Source organism: Drosophila arizonae, chromosome 4 (assembly GCF_054131065.1).
Source record: "Drosophila arizonae isolate 15081-1271.41 chromosome 4, UAZ_ARI_1.0, whole genome shotgun sequence".
Classification (NCBI taxonomy): domain Eukaryota; kingdom Metazoa; phylum Arthropoda; class Insecta; order Diptera; family Drosophilidae; genus Drosophila; species Drosophila arizonae.
This window is the reverse complement of record NC_142924.1, coordinates 10,914,782-10,934,677: the sequence shown is the minus strand read 5'-3', so window position 1 is coordinate 10,934,677 and position 19,896 is coordinate 10,914,782. Positions and strand designations below refer to the sequence as shown.

The window sequence follows — 19,896 nt, the reverse complement described above, 5'->3', positions numbered from 1 at the left end:
CGCATGCGCCAACAGCAAAGTTGACGGCGACGCCGACTGCGCCGTCGAAACAGGTGAAAGGGGCGTGCATGCAGCAGCAGCGACTGCGACTGCGACTGCGACAGCAACAACATACATACATACATACACATACGTGCCGAATAAGCTGCCTCAATTGTTGAGCTGGACTCGAAGCAAAGCGGCAAAACAGCAAAAACAAAAAAAACGCTTGCATTGCATAACATTTGCGAGATAGCTACAAAACTAGCTGTAAAATAAAAAGCAACAACAACAACAGTGCTCAGCCGTAAACATTGTATTCTACAAGCCATTTCAGCTGATCTAGCTGAAAAACTGCTATGACTGCCAAACATGCTTCTATTCGCACTATGTTACTTCACTTGGATGTCAATGTCAGGGGTCTTCGGTGTCTCGCTTTTGTTCTACTTTTTCGTTTAGAATGCCGTTGCGCATACGTATGCATGTATGTACATATGTGTATTTCTCGTTAGCAGGCAGCTATTGTCACCTCTCTCGCTCTCTTTCTTGCTTTCTTTGCTATTGTTGTTGGTGAGAACTGGTTTTCATTCAATTTGGTTGGGCTTTTCGGGAGTTTTTATTTTTATCTTTGCTGTTCATCCGCTCAGTTGACTTGTTTGCACTGTCGTTATTGTTGTTGTTGCTGCTGCTTGCAGGAGGTTTTACTCTCACTTTCATTTTAATGCGCACCATGCTTAAAATGCAGTTCAGCTGGAGGGAGAGCGGGCCGAGGGCCGGCTGCTAGGGCAGAGGCTTTTATTGCCTCGAAACGGATGTGCGATCGATATCAAGTTAAAGCTAACTGAATGTTAAATTTATAGCTGGGAATTTTTGTTTTTCAGACAGGACTTTGGATGGGAATTTAATTGCTTAAGTATATGCTTAAAGTGAATAATTTGAAACTTTTAATTAATATAAGAGGAGGTACTTCTATGCTTCTGTTTGTTTTACTAATTGTACAGTTCGGGGTATATTATATGACATGTGATAACTGCAAAAAGTCTCTCAAATATAAAACTCTATTATGGCCTTTTGTGCTAAAAACCTTCCATTTTGTCAAAGCTCCACTTAAAAATACGCAAATATGAACATAAAAAAAACTCTGCTTCATACTAAATGGAAACAGCAAAAGTGAAAGTTTAAAGTGCCATTAAAATAAAAAAAAAAAATAAAAAAACCTACATCAAAGTCCACTAAAAATTGTGACCAACTCGTCCATTAGCACAACAAAGGCCTAGGCCATAGGCTAACAATTTATAGAAATAATATTAATAATAATAATAATAGCAGAAAACGACGCACACGAAACACCAACAAATTATGCCCAAAACAAGTAAGAAAGCTCCAGTCGAGACTGCTCGACTAGGAGATACCCTGAACCCTCCAAGCTGATATTCTAATCATTCTGCACTTCTTTTATACAAACATACATACACATACATCCACACGCACGCATAAGCCTGCGCTAGCTGCGCAGTAAGCAGCGACTGCGCTTGGGCTGCGCTGCAGTGTGGGCAATATTATGAGAATTTATTTGTCAAATAATTTCTTTTGTAGACGTACGATCTTCATGAAACTTTCAGAGGGTAATCATAATGTTCAAATGTATGTACATTCGAAAGCACAAGTCCCTAGTATTTGAAATGCGTTTTTTACAAATTGGGGGCGAAGGGGGCGTGGTATCCAAAATCTGTAAATTACAAAATCTTTGTATCCATTAACTTCATATACAACGCAAATTTGAAGTCTCCAGGTTTAATAGTATTCTAATGAGGCTGAAAAAACAAAATCAATTTTTCGATTATTCTCGATAAAAAAGTTATCGGATGATTTATCGAAAAAATAAAGCAAACTCGTACTGCGTATGGTACACACGAGTATGCATGCCAAATTTCAGCTCTCTAGCTCTTGTAACTTCTGAGATCGACGCACTCATACGGACGGACGGACGGACGGACGGACGGACGGACGGACGGACGGACGGACGGACGGACGGACGGACGGACAGACGGACAGGGCTATATCGACTCAGCTCATCGCGCTGATCAAGAATATATATACTTTGTGGGGTCTGCCACGCCTCCTTCTGCCCGTTACATACTTTTTCACAAAACCATTATACCCTGATTTCCCATTTTCAATGGGTTCAGGGTATAAAAAGCGCTTTATTTTCACCTAAAAAAAACGCTATAAATTTTGTTGTCGTAGGCCTGGGCGCGCGTTTCTAATGAAAGTGATAAAAAAAAAGCAAACCCGAAAAAAAATAAATAAATTATAAAATAATCGCAGCGGAAACCAAATGCAAAAAAGAGTCACGAAAATTATGCAAATTATTTTAATTACAAACGAGAAACTACAACAAAAATGCCCAAAAAAGGGCTACAAAAAATAGCTCGCTTTGTGACTGGGCCACCAAAATACCCAAAAAAAAAATAAATAAATAAATAAACATAAAATAAAAGAGAAACAACAACAATGGTGACTACAATAATAACAACAACAACAGCAACAGAAGCAGCGCGGCGACGCACAGTTGACCCACTTAAATTGGCAAGAGAAACTGTAAACGAAACGGAGCCAATGCCAAAGCCGAACGAACGATCAAAGCCGACGCTCAGCCGAAGTCGTTGGCTGTGCTAAAAATAAACCGTGCGCCAGATTCTGCTGCTCCTGCTCTGCCTGCCCTGTCTCCCTTTCTCTCTCTTGCTCTCGTTGCCCTTGCCCAGCTCCTTCGGCGCTTTATCAACTGCAGCAGTGAAAGTGACAGCGCGATACACGCATACATATGTATATTGTCTCTGCCATTGGTTGTCATGCCCGAGCTTTTATTTATGCATTTCAATGCGTTTCGTTAAGCCGTGCACCAAATTCTGCAACTCCTTCGCTATCTCCCTTCCTCTCCCGTCGGCTCGTGCTCTCCTGCTGCTGCAACAGTGAAAGTGACAGGGAGACACTTAACATTATCGCACTCATACATATATAAATTTCTGCTCTTATTCGTTGCTCAAAATGTTGTTTCATTGTTTCATTTAGTATTTCATTATGTTTGTGTTTCATTTCGTTCCGTTTCACTTTAGTTGTATATTATGTATTTTGCACTTCTTTCTATCTCTCATTCTTCTTCTGTTTTTACAGGCAGGAAATCTCCATTTTTGGGTTTTATTTGCAAAGCAAACGGTAATTTTTTAAGTTTTTTTTTTCGTTTTATATTTTTGTTTTGTTCTCTTTTGTTTACAGCATACAAATGTTGTCATACGTTATGTTTTGTTTGCATTCTTTCGTTTCCTATGACTTGCGAAAGTTGTAAATGTATTAGATTTTTGCTTGTCTTGTTTGCCTTGCTTTACGTTCTCAGTTTTATGTCATTTGCCCATAAATTCCATAATATGTATGTATGTATATGTTTTCTCACATAGATCCCAATACCCGTTAAACCTTTCAGCCAACTTCATTTATCATCTGTTGATTTACTTTTTTCTTGTCTAATAATAAAAAGCCCGCATCAGTTAAGCAAAACTAACAACGAACCAGCAAATTTCCCAACAATAAATCCTAGAGTTAACAGCGCAAAGTAAACAACAGAGGCCAACAAATGAAATCAAATACAAATGCCTAATTAAAAAGCCAAATACGCCATGTTGCCAGCCCGCATGCAGATTGGCAAGTCCTAATTTTGCCTGAGTGTGCATGCCAGTGAATGTGTGCGTGCGTGTGTGTGTTTGCATTTGTTGCTATTACTTCACAATTCACATGCAACAAACAAACATTGGCGCACTTTTCACTTACATACGCTTCGCTGCCAGCGGCAAACGTAAAGAAAAGCAATGGAAAGAAAAATAAAAGAAAATATTACTTCACTGCCACAGACCAGAAATGTGGTCGCCGTCGCCGTCGCTGCCGTCGTCTTCGTTGTCGTCGCATAAAATTTCGCAATAGTTGGTAATTCGCCTAAAAAGCAACAGTTACAACAACAGTAAAAACCTCGCAAATGAAAGTGAGAGTGAATAAGAAAGCGGAAACTAATGCAAGCGAAACCAAAAAACGAAAATGAACAACAACAACCAAATAACGACGACGACGACGACGACGGCGACGATGGCAACTGGTTTCTGCCGACAGCATCGGCGCAGACTTCGCTTGAAACTCGTTTGGCTGTAAAATGTGCAAGAAATCAAAAGAGCGCGTCGCCGTTTAACAGTGACAGTAGCAGCGCAGCTGGCTGCGCAGTAGCGGCAAAAGCACGCTCAGTTGCGCCTGCGCAGCGTCAATTGAGCGAAGCTTTTTGTTTGAGTGCGTCGCTGGCTGAGCGAGGCGGCGATAAAAATCAGTTGAAAGCTGAAATTTCACTTTCGCTTTTTGCTGCCGCTGGCTGCGCAGTCGACGTTGTTGGCTTTAGTTTGCGCTGCTTCAGCTGCTTCCTCTGTTGTTGGCATTGTTTGTCTCGCTCTAACGCCTTGCTGTTTGGCCATTTCTTTGCGTTTTGTTTGCCGTTAGCCAAAGCGAATGCGGAAATTGATTTTGTATTGATTTGTTTGCCAAAAGAATTGTCCAGCTTTATACATATTCATATCTGTTATACATTTCATTTGAAATCATATAATATCACGCATTTAGTATACGCCATGTTGACCCACTTTACAGCCTGACAGCTGCCCAAGTAGTGCTCAGGCCCTTATCAATTCACTCTATGCACTTGACAATTGCAAAAATAAAAATAATAAAAACTACTCTAGAAATTAGTGGAAAAACAAAAATACCTAAGCACCTAAGCGTTATCAGTGCCATTCGCCATTCGCCATTCGCCATTTGGCGTTGTCGTTGTAGTTGTAGTTGTCTGTCTATGATTAATAATAGTTTGTAATAATGTGCAATTTGTCCTTGGTTAGCATTGAAGAACTTAACTATATTCTCCATAATGAGCCCAATATTATAATGGACTTTCTTATTGCAGGCAAATCCACATCGAATAGCAAAGAAATCATCTGTCCGGATGACAAATACAAAGAGGAGGGCGACATCTGGAATGTTGAGGCGCAAACCGCATTTCTCGGGCCCAATCTGTGGGACAAAACCTTGCCCTACGATGCGGACCTCAAGGTAACACAAGTTAGTATCATTATCATCGCTGCGTAGTGGCTGCGTCTGTTTTACTACACCCCAAACCCAACTTTCCCGAAACACACAAAAAATTGCAACCGAAACAGTGCACACACACACACACACACACCTACACACACACAGATTAACCCGAGTCTTGGTGCTTAACGTAGTGCGAGAATTGCATTCTCATCATTTTGTATATATATATATTTATGGTATTTATTAAATACTGTACAGTTTATGTCCTCCATAGCAACTATTGACTAATACAAAATACACTATTCAACACAATTGCTGTAGTTATTACATGCAATTCTTAATTACATTTCAATTACCAATGCAATTACTTTTGATAACTAGAAAATTGTGACAGATGTATGATCATTATTCATTTTAGTTTATTTAATTACTTCAGTATGTCGTTTAATTACTTATAATATGAACTTTTGTCAAATCGGATCTAAATGATAAATATAATTGAATTTTCATTACATTTTAATACTAAATATTAAAAGGAAATAAACATCTTCGGCTAATTTATTCAGTAATTATGCTTGATCCATGCATTCTTAAGAGATATCGTTTTATTTACTAAACTAATTAAATTTAATTAAATTTAAACATCTCTGCTCAATATATTAAAAATATTTGCGAATATTACGCTTTTTCGATATAAGTACTTGCTCTAAAATAATGTAATTACTCAGTAATTATGTATAGTTAGGAGCACATTTATAGTAATTTCATAATATACATGCCACTAATGCATATAAAATGTCATTATAATGAAAGTAATTGACTAGTGCAAAAAGTAATTGACTTGGCAATTGGTAATTAAACACCACACAAGCAAACAATTATCTTGCAGTGTTGTTAAATTTTATTGTTACTGTTTCGACTGCTGTGTGACCGTTGAGAGACAATCAATGTAAACAATTATTTTTCGTATGCAGTATGCGGACTTGGACGAGTTCTTGTCGGAGAACAATATACCCGACGGCCTGCCGGGCACCCATTTGGGCCATGCCGGCGGTCTCGGCCATCGATCCGATTCCCTGAGCCATGCAGCTGGCCTGTCCCTGGGTCTGGGGCACATAACCACAAAGCGCGAGCGATCGCCATCGCCATCGGATTGCATTAGTCCCGATACGCTAAATCCGCCATCGCCGGCCGAATCAAGTGAGTATTGCATACACAATGGGCGTAACAGAAGGAGAGAGAATGATCATCTTAATTAACTTAAAATTATGTTACTCAAAATATATTTAAAAAAAAAAAAAACACAAATGGAATGGACATTGCGCCTCTTTAACTATCGAATCTATTTAATATATAACTATATAATTTTTCTAAATATATATAAATGTACCACATATATCTCTATATATACCACATATAAGTTATGCATTTAAGAAAATATGAAATAGAAAATGTTTTTGCTCATGTCTTATCAAATGCTAAATGTTAAAGGCTGATTTCATTCCAATTTGTGCGAATATCAAGGCAAATTGTTGTCAATTTGAGTTTTCGTGATTTGTTGTTATAAATCGTTCCTCTTCTTTGGTTTTTCATTTACTGTTTCGTTTTCGATCTGAAAGTGAGTCCATTTTGTATTTGATTTAATTAAGAATATAGCACGAACAGTCTGTGAAAAACATTGTTAACATTTAGTATTTGATATTCCAGCATTTTCATTCGCATCGTCGGGGCGGGACTTTGATCCGCGCACCAGAGCATTCTCCGACGAAGAGCTCAAACCGCAGCCGATGATTAAAAAGTCACGCAAACAATTTGTTCCAGATGAGCTCAAGGACGACAAATACTGGGCCCGACGACGAAAGAACAACATCGCTGCCAAACGGTCCAGAGATGCACGTCGCCAGAAGGAGAACCAGATTGCGATGCGTGCACGCTATTTGGAAAAGGAAGTGAGTAGCCGGACAAATCGATAAATCAACGGCAATCGATAACAATTATTCTCACTATTGCAGAATGCCACGTTACATCAGGAGGTCGAGCAGCTAAAACAGGAGAACATGGACTTGCGTGCACGTCTATCGAAATTCCAGGATGTGTAATGAAAATTATATAACAAATAAAATATATAATATATGAAAGAAAATGTGACTTTGAGCGATACGAAATACCACATCAACAATTACATTATAATGAATAATAATACTAATAATATTAAACCTGTCTATCGATAAATGATAAAAACGATAAAAATTATGCTATAATAACTTTTAGTAAAGAGACAAAATGAGAAAAACCTAAACTAAACAAGAGAAAAACAATTTATACATGCATTAACATGTATAGCAAGCTATATATATATATATATATATATATATATATATATATATATATATATATATATAATAATAATATATATATTATATTAAGTAAACTCACACATCTACACACACCTATACACACACACATTTGTAAGCAGCGGATATTTATTTTAAACTTAACGTAAAACTAAATGCAAAAATAACTAAAAAAGAAACAAAAAGAGAAACAACAAATGTAACTTAAATTTTTAGTGTAGCGAAGGAAAAAAAAAAAAAAAAAGGAAATTCTCTTGATAAAAAACTATCGATAACCTGTTAATGAGATAAATATGGAAGCCCTTATTAACTAAATTTGTTAATTTTTAATACAAAAAAAAAAAACATCTTTTGTTATTAGTTTTTAGCGAGCAAATAGAAGCCGATATACATAGATACATATATACATATATCTATCGATAACACATCAATATCTAGTTTTCTTTTATACTTTGTTAAGTTTTGTTAGTTAATTAATTTTGTTTTGCTTTCCTAAAAAGAAAAAAACAAACACACATAAATCGTGCATATGTAAATAATTTCGTTGCCTATTCTACAAATTGACTCAAGAAAACAAAAAATCTAAAACCCAAAAAAAAAAATCTAAAATATATATAATGTTATTAAATAAAGAAGATGAAGAAGCAGAACCATTTAGAAATGAGCAAAAGAACTTCCCTCCTCAGTTGCCTCGTGGAAATGCGAACGGCAACTGTTAGACTAAGCGAACTATGATTTTTCTTATATATATTTACACACACACACACATACACTTATATATACATATATGAACTATATATCATAAATTTGATTATGGTAAACCTATTATTTGATAGTTTCCCTTTGTTATTTGTTGATAATGAAACTAGACGAAGTAGCAGAAGAAGCAGCAGCAGAATTGAATAACTCAGCGCGCATATAGTCAGAGCTGCGAGATATGCTTTATAAGTTTTCTAACCACCCTCGAACCGCTTTCTAACATTTCGCATTGACAATTGACAGTTCATGAAGATTTGCAATTTAATATATATAAATACATATATATTTTTTTACAGCCTTAGAACTTTTCAAACCACCCTCCATGTAACGCTTTTCATTATGCAACATTCAAGTGTTTCTATATATGCATATATATTATATTTCATACTTTCTTAGCATACAGTCTGTTGATATGATATGCTATACAACTTTTCTGACCACCCTCGTCATTTATTAGACTTCATCAGTTAGAGAATTCTGTATTTAATAATATATATTTTGTATAAAGTTAAATGTCAGCTATGCTTGACAACTTTTCAAACCACCCTCTAACTATCTCAAATTCGCATCATTATCGTCATTCGAGACTTTTAAATATATGCATATATATTTTATTATTTCTATAATTTAATGAATTCATAGGCTTGACAACTTGTCTAGCTGCCCTCGCACTACACTAGCTTCTAAAGCTTTCACAGTTTTGCAATGCTATTCAAACATATATATCTTCTTTTTTTTTTTGTTGGATATAGACAATTGCTGAGCAAATGCTTCACAACTTTTCAAACCAACCTCTAGCCCTTAGCCCTATTTTCTACCCAAACCTTTCACAATTCAACATATATGTACACATATATGCAACATTATATATATTTTTTGTTTTTTAATTAATTAATAATTTGTTTGGTGTGATTTTGCAAAGATCTTAAATCTTAATACAATTATATATTATGATCTATAATATAATATCATTATTATTACTATGATTATGATTATGATTATGATTATTATTACTATGATTATTACTGTTTACAGTTTTTAAGTTAAGTTTTATTTTTATTTGTTAAACATTGAGTTACATTTACCTGCAAACCTAGCTAAACTAAGCCTAACAAATAAACAAAAAACAAGAAAAACGAGAAAAACCCCAAAAAGAAAAACAACAACTGAAAATCTAAGAAAAATCAAATAAAATTTTATACAAAAAAAAAAAGGAAAAAAAAAAAAACACGAAAATTTCATTTGAAAATTCTATTTTTTATGCAATTAAAATTTAAGACGTTTTATTTATTTTTTAAACGTGAAAAAGCAAAAACAAAAAGCAAAGCAAAAGAGAAAGCAAAACAGAGAGAGAGAGAGATGAAAATGATAATAAAAATGCTTACAAAAATAATTTCAAAATTTTTATTTTTGTTTATGTTTTCTGTTTTTACCTAAACTGATCTAAATATAAAATAATCTATATATATAAAGATATATATAATGCAAGGATCTCAAGAGTAAATACCGAACCTAACCCTAACGACAGGCCGCATAACATTTGATAGATAAACGCGTTTATCTCATATGTTTACCTAGCTAACAATTTATAGAGATAATTCTAGAGCGAGTTGCACCCAGCGTTTAGTCCAGACAAACTTCCAACAATCGAATCCTAAAACACCCACTAATACGACGATTTATCCTAACCTTAAACAAATAAAGCCTTTTGCACTGCTAAGAAACCACCTAGAGAGACAAGAAGGGGAGAAGGAGAGAAAACAGAAAAACCTAAAATACATTGTAGAACATTTGTATCGTGGCAAATAAAGAAAAAGTTGAGTCAAAGTTTTGAGCTTCGGTTGTTTTGTAAAGTTACACAGATATTATATACGATAACGATAACGATAAACTATAGTAGTGTATTTCGATTAACTCCACAAACTAAGCAATTGCTACATATATTTGTACTATACATAAATATATATATATATCTATATATATACAGCTATATATACATATATATAGTTTAAACAAAAGTCGTGTTATATTTATATAAAAATATTTATGTCTAAGATACAAAATGCGCATAGAGGTGAAAAACATAGAACAAAAACATAATGAAAATTATAAACATTAAGTGCGTAGCCCCCAGCGACTGTTAGTGCGACTGCTAGCCCATGATTAAAGTGTGAACAGCCCGGATAAATAATAAAATAGTGCAATACTATATTTAATATTTGAGTTAGATTTGCAGAGAAAAAACAAAGTAGTTAAATACTCTATATATATCTGAGTTTTGCTTAAAATTGAAGGGTCAATATTAGGGTGCTTTAAATAGAATTGAAAGAATCGTTTATATATCAATTAGATTTTGCTTTTTCATTAAATTTTGTCTATTATTATTTCTAGTTCTAGTTATTTTTGAGCTTAAGTCCGGCTAATGCTTAGGCAGCTAAATTCAGCTTATTAAAATTGTAGCATACTTTTGGGCGCCAGATAAAATTCGGGGAGATTAAAGCTTTTTTTCATTTGTTTAATTTAATATAGAGCAAGCATTTGGGCAGTCAAATAAATATAATTTAATGAATGCAAAATATTTCTGGTAAATTATGATAGATTAATAACTTCATTAAATAATTACTTTAATTTCTTTTTCTTGTTAACAATTTGGTTCAGCTTCTGCTTATGTATAATTGAAACAATTGTTAGTGTATTTTTTGACGCACTGTTTGAGTTGCCAGGTCGTAGACTCAGTCGCAGCGGGGGCTAAGTAAATGAACTAAGGCGATTCGCAAAAAATAGAAAAATATAAGATAAAAACGATAAAGATGATGATAAAATTATACACAAAGTTTTTATGCAACGAGTTTGTTGTAGGCTCCAAGATTTATTTTGTTAGTGATTGAAACATTAGGTTTTTAAATGAAAAACGAAAATGATGCAGGAAGAGGAAGCCGAAGAAGAAGATGATGATGATGATGATGATGAATATGTATTAATATTTCTGATAAGAATGTTCCGTAACAAATTGTAGACTTTAGCAACAAACACAAGACGATAAAACTGAAAGTAAAAGAAAAATACTAAACAAATAACGAAATTATGTTTAATTTATATATACATATATATGTATGGAGCAGCATGTTATTATATAATTATAATTAGTTGAAACTTTTTTGTAGATAAATTCAATATTGTAGCAGATGATTTTTTATATATATTATATTATATATATATATACTTACAATACTTAGCATATATATATATTATATATGCTCTAAATGCTCTATACATATAGTACATAAATAATAGAGCAATGAAGCCATTGCATAATCGTAATCGTAGGCAGGGTTAAAAATAGTAACTAAAGACACAAATTGTTGCAGTGCAAAGCAAAAGAGAAACAGCTAAAAAAAAAATAACATCCTCTAGATAGATGTAATACCTATTCATATATATAAGTTTGTATAATATTGAATAGATATTACATCTATCTAAGGGTTACGAGCGAGAGAGTCGAACATATTAAACCGCTATATACATATATATATTATATTATATATACATTATATAATATATACACATAAATACTTATATATATTCTTACATAAAAAAAAAGAAAACGTTGTTGAATTTTAAAGATCAATAAGCATAAAATACCATAAATAAAAAAGTAGAAAAAAATACTTTAAAAAAAAATTGTTAGTTGTTGCAAAAATAAAAGAAACTAAAAACTGGCTTAAATTAAACAAGAGTTAAAGGATACCCATACATACACACACACACACTGACACATAGATAAAGCTGCGTTTTGTAGAGCCTTTAATTTTGAGAATTTTTGGGCGAATGCAAATAATTTTTATATACGAAAGTGAGCTGAAAGAACAGAAGAAGCAGAACATAAATAAAAGGCATAAAAGTAAAAACAGCTAAAAGTAATCTAGAACTAACAATTTGTAAAGCGTTTGTATTAGTAACAAAAACTAAAAATTAAAATAATAAAAAAAGCATATATAGAGAGCAATGCAAAAGTAAATTAAAAAAACAAAATAGAAATAAAAACTAAAATCTAAATTTAAAAAAAAAAAAAAAACTGCGCCTAGTTGTTGTTGCCAGCGAAACTAAAAAAATAAATAAAGTAAAGTAAAAACTAAAAAAAAAAAAAAAAAAAAAACAGCCTATGCAAGGACACTAACATGTACCTAGATATACATACAAAAAAGAAGAAAGCAGAGTAAAAGAGAGAGAGGAAATACAAAAAAAAAGCTAACAAACTAAACACAAGTGCTCGAAAAAAAAAAAAAACCAAAACAAAAAATGCTGCAGATATATTAGTTTAATTTGTAATTGAAAAAAAAAAAAAAAAACTAAAAGGGAAAAAGTAATTAATTATGTTAACTTTTTATACTCGTCTCCAAATGTAATATATATGTTTTCTTATTTTTCAAATATTTTTCACTGATTTTTCGAATAGTTTTTCATAGTTTGACAATATTTCAATAATGTTGAATTAGTTTATAGCTATTAATTTTGAAGGCGTGGCATATATGTTTTTAATTTAAAAACTGCAAAAAAAATATGCAAAAAAAGAAAAAACAATAAAGGTTTAGATACAAATTTTGAAACGATAAATGCAAAAAAATCAAGAGTGTTCTTATTTATAAAAGTAAGACATAAATTAAGTGTATTAATATAAAGTATTAATTTTTTATTTTTAATATATATTTTAATTGGTTTTTATAATGAATGTATAATTTTATTCTTCCTTCTCCTGATCATTTTCGGTTGCCTACTTTTTAGCTTGTGCCTTTTATCAACCAAACAGAGCTCTGCGCTGTTAAAATGGCTGCATTTCTTCCAGCACTGTTAAGTATAAATTAAGATCTTATTAACTGCTGTCATTGAACAGCATTGCTCTGCTAAGTGCCCTCTCTTTCTGCTGTCTACTTGGCAGCTATTGCAGTTAAGCAAGCAGCGAGCGCGGGCCTTCGCCTTTGTACTCGCTGTTTACAGCGTCCTAAAAGCAGACTATGTTAACTTAACAGAATTCCGTCAAATTTTCAAGGTTAACCTTGACAGCGTTTCGCTAAAGTTAATTTATGGTTTTCGGTTTTGTTTTTCTTTCGTGTTGTTTTGTGCATTGTTGCTGGGGTCAGTTCGGTGTTGCATAACGGGCAGCTGCAAAAGCGCCAGCTTCTGTTGCCGAGACCTTGACGCGTGCAGCAATGTTGCCAAGCTGCTCGTCACTGAAATTAATTCAAACGAGAGCCAACAAAACTACAAATTACCAAATATGAACAGCGACACGCCTACCAATCGCCATTAACTTATTCAAAACGCTTACGAATTTCCTCAATTTTTTTTATTTCACAAATTCCCAAACAATTTCCGTTGATTAAGCTAACAACAACAACCTGTTGTTCGATTACTTCCTATGATGAAACATGCGTGGCAAATGTTGCAAACAAATGCGAGCAATGTTAACACATGGAGTCCATATGTGGTTATGTATACACATTCACACACATTCATACATATTACCAAATTACGAAAAAAAAAAAAGTAATTGCAATAACAACATAAAACAGGCACTTAAAATGTTAATAACAACATCAAACGTTAAACTGGAAATATGCAGCAAGTTGACGCCGCAGTTAGCGTGCGCGCCAGCGTCTACGTCAACGTTGGACAACGTTGAACTTGAGCTTGAAATGAATGTGAGTGAATGTAGAGTCTCTGCTTGACTGCGCTGCAAATGCTGCAGTTTAACATAGCTGTTGTTGTTATTGCTGTAACTTTCGTTGTTGCTGCCTGCCTCTGCTGTTCGTTTGGTGTCTCTCTTTATGATCGGCAAATGAGGTCAAAGCGTCGCATACGTAATGTACGTTAAATGACAAAACTTATGAAACAAATAGCAGCAATTTTATACATTTTTCTTGTTTGCATTTTCTTGCCTCTCTTTCGTTGAGTGGCGCCGGAAGCACAGTAACATGCGATATAAATGATGAGCTTGTGTGGGCGTTAACATAACACCAACCGGCAATCCAACGTCCCTCTACACAACACTTCGCTCTCTTTCACTGTCTTTCAGCGACCGCCTTAGTTTAGCGTCCTCTCGTTTGACAATTGACGTTTTGCCGGCAAATTTCAAGCAGTACCAGCAAATTACAACAACAAAAATAACATTTGGGCTATGCTCACTTGAAGAGAGCTCCGAATTGATGACGTAACAGCGCTGTCGAATGTCTAAGAGAGCTGTGACATAATCGCATGACAACGTATATGTTTATGTGTGTGTGCCAGAGAGCGAGCACGAAAGAGACCCCGCTGCCTCTGCTGCTGGCGCTGCTGCTGTTATGTTGTGCGCCGGGGCTCGCTCGGTTGCTCCGTTTGTTCGCGGTTAGCACTCAATGCCTTCATTTGCTGTCGAACAGCGGCCGTGGCAAGTACAGCAAAAATTAGTTAGCGCTCGCGCGCTTACGAGCAGCATTCGAACACGTTGCCCTACACACACACACAGCTGGCGCCCTCTCCGCTCGTCGCGTAATCGTAACCGTAACCGTAACGTAAGCGCATTACAAAACAACGTCAACGCGTCGTTATTTTGTCAACGTAACCAGCAGTGCTTTTGTCGTTATTATATGCAACTGTGTGTGCGTGTACGTGTGTTTGCATATATATGTGTGTCTATGCTCAATTCGCTAAGCATAAATTTTAAAATCAGTTAATCCCAAGCAACAAGAAAAGGAAGAGGAAAAAACAAAACGTATTTGTTTGCTCCGCGCGTTATGTGTAAAACCCGTCTGTGGGTTACGTAAAGCCGAGTTGTTGGGTTCTTACAAAACAAAAAGGCAAAGAAAAAAAGCAAAGGCAGAAGTTACGCGCACGCCTCGAGTAAAGACACAACAAAATCATTAGTAAAAAAGGAAAAATATAGAAAAATTATAAAAAGAAATTAAGAAATTGAGCTAAGTATTTTTTGCACTGTTTTGTTGTTGTCTCGCGTGTGGCAATAAATTTTGACACAAAAGAATTTATTGTGTGTGCGTACGTGCGTGAGAGTGTCTGTGCGTGTGTGTGTCTGCTCAGACAGGAGGCGCGGTCGTGCAGTACAAGTAAAAACGAGACGAAGAAGAAGAAGCAACCGCAGTAGCAGCAGCCGCCGCAACAGCAGAATCAGCAGTTGTCAGTGCGACAGGTAAATTAAAATATCAAAGAGAGAATGGCGCTAAGAGAGGTAGAGAGAGAGAGAGAGAGAGAGAGAGAGCACGCATGCACAGCAGCCGCAGTGCTTACACGCGCACTCAGTGGTCTCTCTTTGTCTTTTCTGTCTATGTTACGACATCAGGCCACACGCCGTCTGCTCTGTGTGCGTGTGTCACTCTGTGTGTGTGTATATGCAATGTGAATGAACGCGCGCTCAACTTAGTTGCATTTGCTCTTTGAATAACAGTAGCAGAAGCAGCAGAAATAGAGGCAACGCCAGCAGCAGCTGTGAGCAGCAGAAGAAAAACGGTTTTTCACTTTCGTTGTTGTTGTCGTTGTCGTTGCTGTTTCTCCGAATTGAGTGTGAAAACAAAATGCGCTGCAGCGCGCTGTTAGAGTGAGGAAGAGAGCGTAAGAGAGTCTGGGGGTGGCGGGCGAGTTCCATTTTGCGCCGCTTACGTGTTGCCATATTTTTAAAGGCATTACTAAGCGGTTTTCTGTTTTTGTTTGCGCCAAGTGCTGTCGCTGTTGTTGTTCTACGTGTTGTTGTTGACGTTCTGGCAAATCAAATTGGCCGCACTTGATAATAATTTATATTTAATTTGTGATAAAAAGCAAAGTCTGAATAATACTACTTGATAAAAATATAAATATATATGTGAATATCGCTATTTATTTAAATCAAATGATGTAATTTTGTTACAAAATAATTAAATGCCAATTTACAATAGATTAAAATGAAAAACGTGCTATAATACATGTTTATTATGTGAAACTAATAGAAAGGGAAAGAAATATTGAATATATAACATTTGGAGCAAATTATTGCTTTAATAAAAATACAAAACATTTAGAATTTTTAAAATTTAAAATTTATTAACTTATTAAAAATGCATTTAGTTTAATATATTATATTATATTTGTTTATTAATAATTTTTTCGTATACATGTATTAATTTCATATATTTATATAAATTATTTTTGATTGTATTCATTTATAATAGCTAGTTTAAATTTTAGAAGCTTGCGCTCATTTGCAAATTAAAATAATTATTATAATTAAAAATTAGGGCAATTAGGTACAATTTCCGTAAACTATTTTATGGCGCACTCTAAATGGTTATTAAGATTTTTAATTATATTATTTAACCACTTTGGTGCTTGCTTCGTTGTTTTTCACGCTTCAAGTTGATGGAAATGCAACAAATTTCTGCAGCAGCAGCATTAGCAACAACAACAACAGCATTATTTGCAGCAGCGAAACGCTTGTCAAATTAACGGACCCATTAGCTTTTGCTTCCACCCCCAAGCCCTCGTTCGCCCCTTCTCTCTCGCAACTCATCTGGGGGCAACGTTTGCCGGCTGCAGTTTACGTGACGCGAGCAGCGTTTGTCGCCCCAACGCGTCGTTTGACGCTGACGTCTTTGTTGTCGCTGGCGCTGACGCTGACGTTACGACACGCGACGCATTATGCGACCGAACAACAACAACAACAACAACAGCTGAAACAACGACGGCTGGGCTCTCACAAACTGTAAACTGTTAAGCCGTAAAACCTTTAACTGAACATTGCAAGCAAAATATTTCCTTCGATATTATGCAAAAAGGCCAAATGCAAAGAGCCAGAAAGTGGGGAAAAACAGCAGAAAGGCAAAAGGCGAATGAGTCACAATTGGCCAATTGGCCCTTATATAAATGCAAATGGCTTACGACAATTAGTCAGAATTTGAAGTAAATTTCATTATGTAATCGTGTGACAAATGTGGAGAAACAAAAAAAAAAAAAAAAAAAAAAAAAAGAAATGGAAAATAGAATGTTTTTCCCCCCAAGTCAATAATTATTTTCGCCCTCTTCTGTCTCTTTTCGTCTGCTGTGCGATGGCGTTTATTGTGGCCATAAAACGCGCCGTAAAAAACCAAATGAAAAGCCAATAAAACAAATATCAAAGCAGAAATCACACACAGCAACAAGCAGCAGCAGCAGCAGCAATAGCAACAACAACAGCAACGCAGCTAGGAAAAATGCTTATGAAAATTGTATAATAAGTTCGAAGGCGATTTCATAACACTTTGAATTGTGCGCAGCTCGCAGCTCGCAGTTCGTGTTTATTGAATGGCAATCACAGCAATTATGTAATTTCATTAGGCCCAAAAGTTTTATGCCTTTCACACACACACGCACACGCACATACACACTTGTGGAGTTAGCTGAGTGTGTGTGGGCGGGGTTTGGGTAAACCTTTCGCCGCATTTGCATTTGACATTGCATTTCAGGGCAAATTTCTTGTCGCCACCCGCAACAATTGACTTAAGTAATAATAAGTGCCAGCAAATGGCATAGTTCATATGCGTAGAACAGGACTAGTAAATACCCTGGAAATATTAAATTGTAGCAGATGCAAAATATACATCTACAACTGAGTCTTGGCAATATATTTCATATACTGATCGCTGATAAGGCCATATTTGTATGCAATAGTGAGAAAGTCTAATCAATTTCAGTCAGTCTAGCTGTCTATTTGTTATCTTTCTCTAAAGCAAAATTGATCAGGGATCAAATTCATTCATTTTCATTTCATTTAGCTATATTACATAATTGTTCATATAGGGCATATAGGTTAGGCCATTTCTGAATTATTCTGAATAGTTTTGCTTTAATAGGAGCGATTGCCTTAATGAATATTGATAATATAATGGGACTTAGAATTAGGAATTCTTTATATTATAGTTGCCTATAACTAAGGCAATTTCTACATATAATATAATCAAAAGTCATTTAGTTCAACTCAATTATAATACCCTTTTAGAAGCTGCGCTCAAATCCAGGGTATACTTAACAAAAGCTGTTGACGTCGTCATTGTAATTGGTTTTTGTCTCGCTTGCCGTCGCCGTCTATGCAGCTGCCTCTCTCTCTCTCTCTCTCTCTTTTACTGTGTCGCGGCTCTCAGTTCCAGTCTAGCGTTCCAGTCCCCGTTCCAGTCTTTGTCGCCAATTGCTCTGACAACTCGGCGACAACAGGCGACGACGATAAATGCAATCGCAAAAACATGATTGACATTGCATAAGACAGAACGCAGATGATATAATATATATATATATATGTGTATATATAGTCTCGCTATATATAATAACTGTATGCTTGCATATATCAGCTCATATGCCCATACGACAACAACAACAATCAGTTAATTTAGAAATGTTTATCAGTACTCTTAGTTATGCAACACTAAAAGCGAAGCAATCTGAGAGCGAGAGTGACAGAGAGACAGATAGAGAGGGTGAGGCTAGCGATTGCATCTAGATACACGTGCGCCTATTACGCGTCGTATACATAATTTGTTGTTAACTTACGCAAAAGGCTTTAATCTTAAGAGTCAAAGGCGCGAGCTGTTCGCTAACTTTTACTAACAGCAAACGCGACACATGTTGAGTATCGGCCTAATAGATGTTACGAAGTGCCAGTTGTTTTAATACATGCATACATATAGGTATATCGACATAAGTATATATACTAAAATATATGTGAAGCGTTTCCCTTGAGTGTTTGCTAAATGGCCAGACGCACAGTCTGAAGTATTTGAAGGTCGTTTGTAAGTGGAGATAAAGCTGCATATATAGAAAATATATATGTATATGTATATATTTTGATAATAATAGCAAAAATAGATATTTCGCAATGGGAATTCATTGGAGCACCGTCTGCACTATAAATCATATCGAACAGCTGTTGCTGCTTGCTAGATGAGTGTGAAACAGACTGAACTTTAACCCAATGGGAATTGCATGCAGACAATGGGCAAACAAACAGTGCCGGTTAACGCTTTCTGTCTGACGAGTAATATGAATAATAATAGGAAACTATAACAAATTTTAATATTCGTAAAACTCTCATGAATGATATGGAAACATGATTGTAGTTTGTTTCTGTAACTAATATAAGGCAAATAGAAGACAGTCTCATTATGCAATCAATTATTCATTCATTAAGTATTTCAGTATCTAGTTGAAAAGTCTTCTGGCACAGCTCAGCATATTTCACAAATTTTCATTTCGAAAATCCTTCTTTATTATTTTGATACATTTGTGAAGCATTGTTCTCATCTGAAAATCATTCAAATTCATTGTTTCTATTGTTGGCGCAGCGGAATCAAATTGATATAAATAAAAATATGTATAAGAACCTTCGTGGCAGGCCACAAATATATACAATGTTTCTTTATGGTTGTTGTTGTTTGTTATATCTTGATTCTTGGCTAACTACCAATATAGCATAGACAATGTTTTTCAGCATTACTTAACAACAACATTTATGCAAAAGAACCAGAACCAACAAAAAAAAAAAAAAAAAAAAAAAAAAAAAAAAAGAATACAAATAATATTTGTTGGCTAAAGCAACTGGGCCAACAACTGGGCGTACATAATCATACGATTCACGAAAAAATACAAAAATGAAATGATGAAAAAAAAAGTTTGAGACTAGAAATCAACATTTTTATTT

At 35.0% G+C, this 19,896-nt stretch overlaps 2 protein-coding genes across 20 annotated transcripts in view; both read left to right on the top strand.

The window, feature by feature from the left end:
- Pdp1 (PAR bZIP family member Pdp1) overlaps positions 1 to 12,366 on the top strand; it is a 63,069-nt gene extending 50,703 nt beyond the window's left edge. For 6 of the 19 annotated variants that reach the window (XM_089469224.1, XM_089469223.1, XM_089469222.1 and 3 more), the window contains 5 exons: positions 3,154 to 3,195; positions 4,970 to 5,124; positions 6,072 to 6,297; positions 6,790 to 7,046; positions 7,110 to 12,366. In XM_089469224.1, the coding sequence (XP_089325350.1) occupies positions 3,154 to 3,195; positions 4,970 to 5,124; positions 6,072 to 6,297; positions 6,790 to 7,046; positions 7,110 to 7,196 (767 nt within the window). In that variant the 3' untranslated portion in view covers positions 7,197 to 12,366. The remainder of the gene's footprint in view (positions 1 to 3,153; positions 3,196 to 4,969; positions 5,125 to 6,071; positions 6,298 to 6,789; positions 7,047 to 7,109) is intronic. The other 13 variants (XM_089469227.1, XM_089469238.1, XM_089469234.1 and 10 more) reach the window with 7 other exon arrangements.
- Positions 12,367 to 12,513: 147 nt separating this feature from the next.
- LOC108612289 (LON peptidase N-terminal domain and RING finger protein 2) overlaps positions 12,514 to 19,896 on the top strand; it is a 32,534-nt gene continuing 25,151 nt past the window's right edge. The window contains exon 1 of the mRNA XM_089469221.1: positions 12,514 to 15,390. The gene's annotated coding sequence lies outside the window, so the exon portion shown is untranslated. The remainder of the gene's footprint in view (positions 15,391 to 19,896) is intronic.